The sequence below is a fragment of the Ptychodera flava genome, chromosome 17 (assembly GCF_041260155.1).
Source record: "Ptychodera flava strain L36383 chromosome 17, AS_Pfla_20210202, whole genome shotgun sequence".
In the NCBI taxonomy this organism is placed as follows: domain Eukaryota; kingdom Metazoa; phylum Hemichordata; class Enteropneusta; family Ptychoderidae; genus Ptychodera; species Ptychodera flava.
Window position 1 is genome coordinate 29,408,775 of NC_091944.1, and position 12,563 is coordinate 29,421,337.

At 35.5% G+C, this 12,563-nt stretch overlaps 1 protein-coding gene across 1 annotated transcript; it reads left to right on the forward strand.

Moving 5' to 3' along the window:
• The first annotated feature begins 781 nt into the window (after nt 1-781).
• LOC139116361 (solute carrier organic anion transporter family member 1B3-like) lies at nt 782-9,885 on the forward strand. Its single transcript, XM_070678998.1, has 5 exons — nt 782-1,322; nt 2,199-2,525; nt 4,526-4,742; nt 9,135-9,199; nt 9,686-9,885. The coding sequence occupies exons 1-5, from the start codon at nt 782-784 to the stop codon at nt 9,883-9,885; spliced, it is 1,350 nt and encodes a 449-aa protein (XP_070535099.1).
• Nucleotides 9,886-12,563: the final 2,678 nt, after the last annotated feature.

Genomic DNA, 12,563 nt, shown 5'->3' on the forward strand with positions numbered 1-12,563 from the left:
AAAGAAAGAAAGAAATCGGTGCCTGCCATTGGCTAAAAAGGTCTCAGTTCTATTCATTTAAACGTAAAGCTTTAAATTTAAATGAACCTGCAGAACTTCACAAAATAAAAAAAGACAATTTCAAGATGCACGTACCATCTGATAATTGGCCAACCCGCTATTTTGACTGATATATCTGACATTTTTACTAAAAGTATATTGATAAAGAAATAATTGAACAAAAATATGTCCAATAATTCACTTTTAAAATACAGTTATTCACAAATATGTTAGATAATATGACATATAATTGCCCGCGATCATCATTGTTATCAAGAGAATGTATTATCAGGTTTATACTAGCATGTCTATCCAAAATCCATAATGCGTACTTTGCTTATCAGGAGAAGCCTATTGTCATATTGCAAAAGTTGTATGTTTATGTGGCAGGCGATTTGGGTCATTCAGTCTTCTGCATTGATAAGAACCAACCAGTTTTTTTTTGTTTTACTTTAGGCCACTCAAAATCACACACCCTCACAAGTTTGCAGTAAAAAGTAAATTTGAAAGTGCCTAACACTCTTCTCTTAGCAGGAAGAGATATTTAGAAATTTAGAATGGCAAAATGGCGCAATAGATCCAATCAGTTTGATCACGTTTACCCGAATAGTAAATGAAATTGACAAATAGATGTCGATGTTTCAATACAACGGCATATCACTTATCCGCCTGAATGAAAATACGATAACTGGCTGAAGAAAAGATGATCCTCCAAAGGGGGACTTTGAAACAATATCCCACAATGGAGACTGAGTTGACCATCGATTTTGTGTATCCTACACTTCAACATATTTTGATTAGGTTTTCTAAAACCACTGATGAAAGCAAGAACAGAAACGGTACTGGAATGTACGGTTCATCGTCCAGAGCACAGCAGCCAAGTGCAAAGCAGCAAAGGCATGGAGAAGTTGGCGAGGTAGCTGTGACCAGGCAATCGTTTCCAGCTGGACCCGATGGGCGTGCTCATGTTGCCGACTCGCCGACTCGCCAGGATGATCCAGATACCATGTTTGGCATAAGAAATTGGCGGCCGCAGTGTCTTCAGATATTCGCCAATTTCAAAGTCACATTCTTTATTCTGTGCGTAGGCGGTTTCCTTTTCTCAGTCAATTTCAGCTGTTTTCTATCTGGGCTGACAAGCATTCAGAAACGATACTCCCTAAACAGCACCGTGATGGGACTCAATACTTCCATGTTTGACCTGGGAACATTGATATCGGTTGTGGTTGTCTCCATCTTCTTCAGCCAGCCAGATAGTCATCGTCCTCGGGTCACTGGCCTAGGTATAATCCTCGCGTCGTTATTTCAATGTTTTACGTCACTCCCGCATTTTCTATCGAATACATACAAATACTCAACTGTAGTAATTGGCACGAATGACACGACCTTGTGTTCATCAGGCAGTAACAGCAACTCTTTGGATGAAACACTTGGTAACACGAGCGATACTTGCTCCACGATTGATGAAAGGGAAAGTATGCAGATGGCCGTGCTTTTCTGATCGGGCAGTATTTTGTCGGAACGTTCTTCACACCACTACAGATCTTAACTCCTACCTATATAGATGATGGTGCCGGTAAACTGAAAGCCCCTCTTTTCCTAGGTAAGGGAAGACAATAGAATGATCATTGACATTCGTGGCCTTTACAAGAAAACCATCTCGTTCTGAGTACTTGATAGTGTACATGTATTTTTCATTTTATGGTTGAGACGTATTATTGTACTTTTAAGTTGGTTCTAAGCGATATTTAAAATCGACTTTCAACACCACCTAGATAGCGAGTATTATGGTATCTCTAAACCATATGAATGACTAAACTTCCCAGGGGAAAACTAGTCTGAGGATTGCTACAAGTATGAAACATAAGCATATATCTATATATCTATATATCTATATCTATCTATCTATCTATATATATATATATATATATATATATATAGATACATATATATATATATATATATAATATATATATATATATATATATATATATATATATATATATATATATATATATATAGACGACGTTTACAAGGTTAATAATGTCAGAATTTCAGGTATGCATCGAGCACTAAGTCTTGAAGAAAATGTCAAGGCCAACACCCCTGGAACGATTCATATCATAACTATGACTGTTCTTACCCTTACACCCGATTAGGCATTTACAACACAGCGATTGCTCTCGGCCCAGTTGTGGGATTCCCAATTTCATCATTATTCATCAACTTGTACGTTGACTTTGATCGTGTCAACATGGCTAGTATCAACATAAACCCAAACGACACACGATGGGTCGGAGCTTGGTGGCTCGGATTTCTTGTTTACAGCGCTATCACACTCGTGATTGGCATTCACATTATTCTTCTTCCGAAGAGATTTTCTCCGTCGCAGGAAAGAGATCCTATGATAACAATACCTTCTGTATTGACAAGTAACGATGATTGCGATGCCAATGTTGAACAAGAGGCCATAAGACGCATCAAAGGTAAAAGCGGAGTAAAGTAATTTAAGGTGCGAGGGTACTCGTCTAATTTTACAGTATGTTCAAGGTGTAAGTCCTATACAGTCAGTTGCATACTGCAGTAATGATAAAAACTTTTCATGATAAGTGGAAAATATTATCGATGATAACAAAATGTCACTGAGGACTTCATTTTGTCGGTCGAAAGCATCTGTGTGTGTATTACAAAAATTGTGTTTGCATCGTGTATTTCATCATACTCTAGGATAAACTATAATACCGTCTATATCCCATTGTTATGTTTATCCCAAATACTTAGGTAGATCATCATATTCAACTGCAAGGAGTTATTTTCGTCTCTCACAAGAGTGACCATGGAATGTCATATTTCTTTGCCATTTTCTTTTAACATCTTCCATTTCACTTTCATCATAATATTCAACTGCAAGAAGTCATTTTCGTCTCTCACCAGAGTGACCATGGAATGTCATATTGCTTTGCCATTTTCTCTTCACATCTTCCATTTCACTTTTACGAATGCATTATCCGAACTTTAAAATAATTTCATCATTTTTAACCTATCCAACAAGTGCAAGTATGAGAGATTTCAAATTTGCTACGTATTTGTCAAAGAGTTTCCATCAGCAGTTCGTCGACTCTTCAGCAATGTACCTCTGACGTCTATATCTATTGCCAGTGGCTGTGAGACGGCCATTATGTTTGGTTTGCTCACGTATTTCACCAAATATATCGAGATTCAATTCAGAGTATCTGCTGGCACGGCAGCTTCACTGACAGGTTTGTCTTACTCGTTATATATAAGTTGAATAAAAGGAATTACATTTCTTGGCAAGGTTATCCCGTTTCACTACACTACAGTACACTACAGTACACTACAGTACACTACACTACACTACACTACACTGCACTGCACTACACTACACTACACTACACTACACTACACTGCACTACACTACCCTACACAACACTGCACTGCACTGCACTGCACTTCAAAATGACGAAAAGTCATTGCAACTCTATACAGCTAACCACAATAAGTTGTAGAAAAATAGAATACATTCAGCATTGAGTATTGCACGGTCAGCTAATTTCATCACCATTGACCACCCGTAATGGTTTCTGTCCCTCGTATTTCATTATAAAAGTGTTCCAAATGTTCACTTTTGACCAAAATCAGAATCTAACCATCACCAGTGAACTCTTCATACAATATTTAGAAAATTAAGTGCTGCCTCTATAAGTTTTAACGGTTGGGTTTACTACGATGATTCACTTCATGTGTAAATGCAGTTAAGAGTTGTGATTATGAAACAACATTTACCAATAATGATTGAATCAAAACATGGCAAAGGGGCATCAAATCTCCAACCAAATCATGTTGATATTTCTTCAAGTTAAAATGGGTCGTTGAGCATTCACACGAGCTAATGATAAGTATACTACGCACTATATACTACGCATTCAGACTATTGCACTGAACCTTAAGATACCCATTGTGCATCTGATATCTGATCAAATAAATCTTAGCTGATTTAAATACAACATCCATTAACATATTTGATTATCAGTTTGCAGTAAGATTGAACTGAGGAGTAATCACAAAAGTTCATTTCGTAATTCTTCGGATAGTGAGTATGTGTGTGTGTATGTGTGAGTAGGTGTGTGTGTGTGTGTGTGTGTGTGTGTGTGTGTGTGTGTGTGTGTGTGTGTGTGTCGGGGAACAATCGCACTCGATGCAATATGAAAATATTCTGTCGAAGTGACAATTGCACAAAAAGCCAAGTATGCTACATCATTCATCAATATCAAGGCATTTTCTTGAGTTATGAGTTATGTCAATCATGTACCACATACAATAGTGGGAGAAACTCCCACTCACAGACACATACGCATGTATACATACATACATACATACATACATACATACATACATACATACATACATACATGTTGGTATATATTATGAAACATAACATGTTTTTTCACTTTCTTTTGCAATTAAGGTATAGTTTATGTTCTCTCGATATCATTGGGAACTCTGACCGGGGGTATACTCATGCGTTACTTCAAACTATCGCCATTGTCGACGGCGAAAGCTCTGGTCGTGTATGGAGTAGTCACGTTGTTACTGCCGATCCCATTGTTGTTCCTGGGCTGCGAGCAAAACAGCTTTGCTGGCATATCGGTTCCCTACTCCGATATGACCAAGTCATTGATCAGGTGAGATAACTTTTTTGATGTCTCAGTGAAATCATGTACGTGGTATACATTTACATGTACAGGGTTATGCTTCAAGAAGCAATTACTAAAACAAAATTATGGCCTTTGATATTTTCAAATGTTAGTCAGTGTTATTCTGTTTTGAATTATGATAATCAAGACAAATGATTTGTCGGCTTAACTTGTTAGGAATGTCCTTTTGAAATATATGATCTCATTAAGACTTTCAGCATTATCAGACAAGTCGAGTTTCATAGCAGAAATGTTCTGTCAAGAGGTCAAAAAATATCGTTATTCTTTAGCACAGATTTTTATGCTTTCCTTTTTAAGTGACTTGGAGACACCAGTAGATTGTGGTTGGAGTAACTGTCATATGGATAGGGTTAAACAAAAGGAGGGAAACCTCTTCTTGTCGTTATATTGTTGTTCGAGTATTCAAAAAGTACACTCAGTTAATAAAAGTAATCCCTTAAATGAGTAGCGTTTGTGTATAACTCGCATTCATGCAAGATTTTACTCAATTTGAGATACCAGAAATACGTAGACGGGAAGGGAATCCTTTCTTGTGGACCACGACAGAACGCACTCTAATGCATCTTAGAAAAGCGGCCCGTCTATGACCCCGTCAATGAAACTTGGCTACATCGATTTCAGTAGGATTTGAGATGAAGCATTCAATTCCAATTGCGCGAGACGCAAATTTTCTTGGGAATCAATGTGGCAAAATATATATTTACATGTATGGAGTTACGGCACAAATATTATAGCAATAATCACTGACTGTATTCTGTATCTTTTCTTTCTTTTTGCGATAAGTATGTAGTGTCTTCGTTAAGACTTTTTCCTTGTATTTGCAGTGAGATTTCTGAGACACTGTCATTGTTTCCCTTCTGAGTTCACGTAACCCTTTTCATCCCTACCATGGAATGTTGTGTGTTAATAAAGTGTTTAGCCTGAATTGCACTTTCTCAAGAAATCTAACAAAAGTCCGACGCTTCAAATGTTTCCCGTTCATAAATAATCGGTAACAGTTGTGAAACTAGATTTTAGCGTTTACTTACCAAGATTAAATCTTATGGTTTGTTCGAACATTAGACAATACACGCTTCTTGACTGTTGTCGTTAAAATTGCTTTGGCCGGGCAGAGTTCTCTGGACATAGCAAAGACTTTATTGAAGAGAATCAGGAAATGTATTTGTTTTGATTGATGGAACAAAAATAATACAAGATAATCAGTGTTTAAAAGTTTATGTCATATTTTGTGTAATTTGCTTAATTGCAACTTCCTTTCAGGAATAGCTTCCCCATCAACTTTGGCCGTTCCCCGATTATATCGAAATGCAATTTGAACTGTGGTTGTTCCTTCACCGAGTACGATCCAGTGTGCGGCATTGACGGCCTTACTTATAACTCACCATGTTTCGCAGGATGTACCAAAGCCATAACTCCAAAGGTATCAGTGCCAGTGGCCATTAATCTCAATTTTGACAAAATACAACATTGTTGTTTCTCAATGACTTTTCCATAAAGATTTATAGACATGTTCACTTAAAAAACCTCACAAAGACATTAACGTATGTTTAAACGCAAAAGTGTAATTCAAACACATGTTTAATATTTCTCATCTCTTGATTTGAACTTTTTTTGCCTGTTATTGCAACAATGCTTGATAAGAAGCATTAATTTGACGAAATGCACAATAGACGTTACGCTGCTGCATATCTACAAGAAGAATGTATTTTCTGACTCATTAGCTCACGTGTTCACACACGTTAGCTAATGTCATAGTAGCTATGTCTGTCTCTGTGTATGCGCGTGTCTATGTGTGTGTGTGTGTCTGTCTGTCTGTCCATACGATGAATCAAGAACACCTGAACAGATAAAAGTCAGCTTTGATAGACAGGTAATATATACCAATAGCAAGAACTGATTAGATTTTGCTCAGTGTGACTTGCATATTGATAAAGTTATGACAATCTTTTTTCTCATATAATGGTTTCTTATGGAGACAGTAATAACAGTATCGACATATGATACATGAAAATTTTCTTTTATGACAATCTCAGAACATATTCCGAAATTCCTTCACCAAACGTGATGATACCGGCTACAAAGATTGGTTTAATTGATATGTCATTGTACCGTGAAGCAATGAGCAGTGTCAAGTTAATAAATAGCTCAGTTGCATATTTAGTGAAATTTTGTAATTAGTAACATAACTCCGAAATAACTGCCCAATTTGATGAAGCATGCTACAAATATTGATCTTATTAATATCTAATTCATGTGAGGCACTGATCAGTGTCAAGTTGACAAAAAGCTCATTTGCATATAAATGAAGTTATGTAATTAGTAATATGAATCCGAAATCACTGCATCAAATTTGATGAAATCTGTTACAGATATTCAACAGATATGTAACTGTGTTGTGAAGCGTATAGTATCGTGTACCTATAATTAGTGATATAACTCTGACATTATGGCTCCAAATTTGTTGAAACCTGATACAGATATTGATCTGATAATCTGATACATATCTAAGCGTCGCGTGAAGCAGTGTTCGGTGTCAACTTATGTAAAAGTTTATTTGCATATTTCATAAACTTACATCATAAAATCTGATGAAACGTGCAACAGATGTTGATTTGATAGATATCTAATTGAAATATTAAGCAGTGTCAAGTTAATAAACAGCTCATCTACATATTACATTAAGTTTGTAATTAGTGATTTAACTCTGTGCGAAAATTGTTGAAACCTACTACATACAATGATCTGACAGATATCTAATTGTTCTGTAAAGTATAATAATGTAATTGACCTATTGTAAACCAAACGAGCACATTCAGTTCACATCTGGTTTTTGTGCATACCACAATTGTCATAAAGATAGATAATTGAGAGAATTACATAGAATTGACAATGAAAATACTTTTTACGGACTCATAACTCTACTGACAGTGTGTGTTTACTACAATTGTCATATACATAACCCATTGAATCAACATTTGTATTAAATTATAGACAGTATCTTGGTTTATCTATTATGAAACCGACTTTAAAAATAGCAATTTTCTCTCTTTTAAACATAGAACTTCAGCTCCTGTGGATGTATTGGTCCCGTACCTCAGCATGAAGAAGGAGGGACGGCTGTCAGTGGTATTTGTGGTAAAAGCTGTTGGAGAATGTTTGAAATATTTATAGTTCTTTCGTCTGTCACGAGTTTCGTGTCTGCGTTACCTATCACCGCGTACATCATTCTGCCTTTACGGTGTGTATACCATGCAACAGCTTTCTACGATTCTGGAGAAGGTCCAGAAACTTAACACATGATATTTACGGTTTCGGTTGTATAATCATTGAGCACATGTGAAATAGTTTCGACATATATTAAGAAATACTACACAAACTTTCGTGAAGTTGACAATCTGAGAACATTAGGATGATACTGTGAATGCCATGTCAATTATCTGCTCATTTGCATATTTAATGAACTTTTGTAATTAGTGATTTAACTCAGTCATTCCTGCAGGACATTTGATTATACCTGCTACAAGAACTGATCTGATAGATAACTATTTGCACTGAGAAGCATTGAGCTGTGTCAAGTTAAGGAACAGGTCATTTACATATTTAATGAAGTTTTATAATTAGTTATATACTGACTCCTAAAGAATATCACCAAGTTTAATAAAATCTGATGCAGATACTCATCCGACAGATATCTGACTGTTTTGACTAGCATTAAGTAATGTAGTGTGAAGTTAATTATGGGTCCATTTGCATATTAAATGAAGTTGGTAATTAGGTATATAACTCTGAAATTACGGCACCAAATTTTGTGAAACCTGCTACAGATATGGATCTGATCAATGTCTAGTTGTCACGTGAAGCACTGTGAGGTGTCAAGTTAATTGAGGGTTCATTTTCATTTTTCATAAACTTTGTAATAATTGATATAACTCCAAAATTACAGCATTATTTTTTTTTAACTTTGTAAATTTAAAGCTGCTACATATAATGATCTGCCAGATATCTGATTGCTCGGTGAAGTGCAAGGCTATGTAAAGATTCTGTTGTAAACATCGTGACCACATTCAGTTTGCATCTGCTTTTTTGTCATTGCGAGATCAAATTACGCTCAAAAGTTACCAGGGTTCTCTGCAGACGTGATGGTAGTTTTGAAATCCATCGGCTTATTGGAGCACGAGTCTCATCCAAAAGTGTCCATGGTGTTCAACCGTCATGCGTAATATATTCTGTAAAAAGCTCGTACAGGTGCTGTTGATATAATTTTTTCATCTGAACAATTATAGTCGAACTATTATTATGGTGAAGAGATTTAACCGTTTCTTCAAAGAAAACGTGATGCATTTCTTTGTTTTCCATCAGCGTTGTTGAACAAGAGGACAAGCCTCTCGCTGTCGGTATTCGTCAGTTCTTCAATCAAGTCATCGGTAAGTAATTTTCACTTCATTAAGCTTTCTCTAAAGTGATTCTGATGTACCTTGACAACAGAGGAGCGTTAAGGAGTTGGAAACCCTTAGATATCAATTTTAATGAATCATATTGTAACACCAAAGAATATTTCTTAATTTCAAGTATGTGATTTCAAGATAAAGTACCGAAATATTATGCAATTATAAACCATCTTTGTTTTCTGATTTGAATTCCATGTAAATTCCTTCCTGTACCGGGAAATACCATCAACGTAATATGGGGAAAGGCAATATCATTATTGATTGACATTTACCATCGACAGATTATCTTCTGTGCATACGTGACGTGACGATGGAAAACAATGAAGTTGAAAGACATACGAGACAGCGAATTGTGAGGAAGCGAGGAGTATTAAAGCAGAATACATTTGAATATATATTGCAAAAATGTTCGAAGCATCACAAAGCAATATACAGCTTTCCTTTCCTGTCAACTTCTTTTAGGTTTGGTGCCTACGCCCATTTATATGGGTTACATCATCGACTCAGCGTGTTTGTTCTGGGGAGTATCAGAATGTAGCATGTTCGCTACCTGTTGGATTTACGACCTCTTCGACTACCGATTGAAAATGTTGATATTTCAGATCGCGTTAAAGATTTCCGCAATTGCAATGTATCTCGTCTTCTGGCAGTCTCTCAGTTAAAAAAAAGTAAGGGAGATGAAATCTCGCTGCCGGAACTCCATGGACAGAGCAGCACATTTATAATACTTATATGGTTAATACATATATCTGACTTTATACAATCATCTGAGAATATGTTTAATTATAATATGCTGTCGCGTTTGTTAATATTGTGTTTTGAATCAAACAAACAATCAATTTAAGCAATGTAATGATCACAGTTAAAATTGAAGCCTTTTTCTCCGAAAGCTTCACACTATTGTAATTAGAAAGCCTTTCTTCACCTCAGATCTTGGTACCGCCAATTATTATTGACAAGGCATCATTAGACAGTGGTCATTGTAATGAACTCGCCGTTGTACGCTCTAGTACCCTACAAAGACACTTTACTCATCACTGCTTCATTGGTAATGGGCATACGTCATGTTATTGGGCTTTCGCCTAGTGGATGATTGAGTCATAAATAAACAGATAAATGAATTAATGAATTTATGAATAAATGAATTAATGAATAAATAAATAATAAATAAATAAATAAATAAATAAATAATAAGGTCCATTGTATGACCTTAAACACCGCACGCATGCGCAGTTTAAGTATGCTCTGCGTCTGTGTCGCCGTAATGAGGAACAGATGAAAGCCGATGCTATGGCGAAAAATCTGTCTTCTAGCAATTATGGCAAATTTTGGAAGTCTGTTAACAACAACACTAAAAATTTGAATTGGCCAAATAATGTTAATGGATGTACAGGTGATGCAAATATTGTTGAAATGTGGCGTAACCATTATCATGATATTTATAATTCTGTAAACAATAATAGGGATCAGAAATTTGTTTTCGATGCTATGAACAGTTGTTCACTGCAAGGCAATTTCACTGTATTACCAGGTGACATAAGTGATGCAATTAGTAAGCTACAGACTGGAAAAACGTCTGGTTCAGATTATCTTGCCGCTGAGCACTTTATATTTGCTAGTCAGAAAGTTTCTGTTTTGCTAAGTATGTGCTTAACAGCTATGCTTGTCCATGTACTTTGCCCTAGACGACTTTCTAACACTATCCTAGTTCCAATTATCATAGACAAAAATAGTGATATTACAGATAAAAACAAGTATCGTCCTGTTGCACTTTCCACTATTGCTTCTAAAATAATTGAACTTGTTTTATTGCGTCACATTGATTCTTATCTGGGAACGTCTGATAACCAATTTGGTTTTAAGTCAGGACATTCCATTGATATGTGCGTCTTTATTTTGAAGGAAATTATCAATTCTTATAGACAACATGGTAGTAATGTATTTATTACATTTATGGACGCCTCTAAGGCTTTTGACAGAGTGAACCATTGGACGCTTTTCAAGAAATTAATTGAACGTAAAATTCCCATTCACCTTGTCAAATTTCTTGTCAAATGGTATCGAACTCAAATTATCATTATTCGTAGGGGTACATGTTTATGTGAGGGTTTTACTGTCACTAACGGTGTAAAGCAAGGTGGTATTTTATCAAAAAAGCTCTTTAATATCTATATTGATAATTTGAGTGTTCTGTTATCAAACTTGAATACTGGCTGTAATATTGGTGGCATTTTTGTTAATCACTTAATGTACGCGGATGATATCTGCTTGATTAGTCCTTCTGTCAAAGGTACACAAAAGTTAATAGATCTCATTTAAGTGACACTCACGACATCATTTTCAACAGTAAAAAGACTAACTGTATGTGCGTTTTTGCGAATCCCAGTAAGATTCGGTGCATTCCATGTGTGTATCTGAACGGGGTTAAATTAACCTTTGTTGTTAAGAAAAAACATCTACGGTTCGTGTTAACTGACTATTTCAGTGATGATGATGAAATTGAGCGGCAGACGAGATATTTTTACGTAGTAGCGAATATGCTAATGGGAAAATTCCACATGTGTACTTTTCATGTTAAATGCATTCTATTTAAAGCCTATTGTTATCAGTTGTATGGGGGACCATATGGAATAGCTATTCTGCAAATGTCTCGAGAAAATTGAAAGTTGCTTACAATAATGCTTCACGACTGTTATTGGGTTATGAGAAACGGAGCTGCGCGAGTCTGATGTTTGTGTCTAACAGAATAAGCAACTTTGATGCTCTTCTGAGAAATCAGATTAACAGCCTGAGACAAAGACTTTTGAAAAGTAGCAATGCAATTGTACGAAATGTATGCAAATCATTGTATTTCAACTCAGAGATGGTAAAACACTGGAATATGTTACTCTTTGTTTAAATGTCTTTTAAAAAGAAACCCATTGGATTATGTGTGTAGATATAATCAATTTTTCTATATTTTCAAGCATAATTTAATTTTGTAACTGAATTTTCATACTATTGCCTTATTTGACTTTTATATGGACGCTCAAGTCCGAAATAAAGATATAATATTAATAATAATAAATAAATAATAAATAAATAAATAAATAATAAATAAATAAATGAATTTGCATGTAGATATGCTTTTGGAGATATGATTCTGTCATAGACTGATTTATTACATTTACAAAATTAGACAAAAGCTGTGAGTTTGTCTCAAAATGTCGCCACCAAAACAAACGTTATTTATCGAATCTCAAGACTTTCGAAAAACACAGTGTAACGGTATGTTCCAACCATATAGATGAGAGTGTGGATATAAGGGAATTTAGTTCTGTCTATCTGACTATTGAAAGAT

Excerpts from the sequence above, each read along its gene's own strand:
- LOC139116361 (XM_070678998.1), top strand. The coding sequence starts at position 782 with ATGGAGACTGAGTTGACCATCGATTTTGTGTATCCTACACTTCAACAT. Across the intron at positions 1,323-2,198 it reads TCCTCGGGTCACTGGCCTAG|GCATTTACAACACAGCGATT; the intron begins GTATAATCCTCG and ends ACACCCGATTAG. Across the intron at positions 9,200-9,685 it reads GTTCTTCAATCAAGTCATCG|GTTTGGTGCCTACGCCCATT; the intron begins GTAAGTAATTTT and ends AACTTCTTTTAG.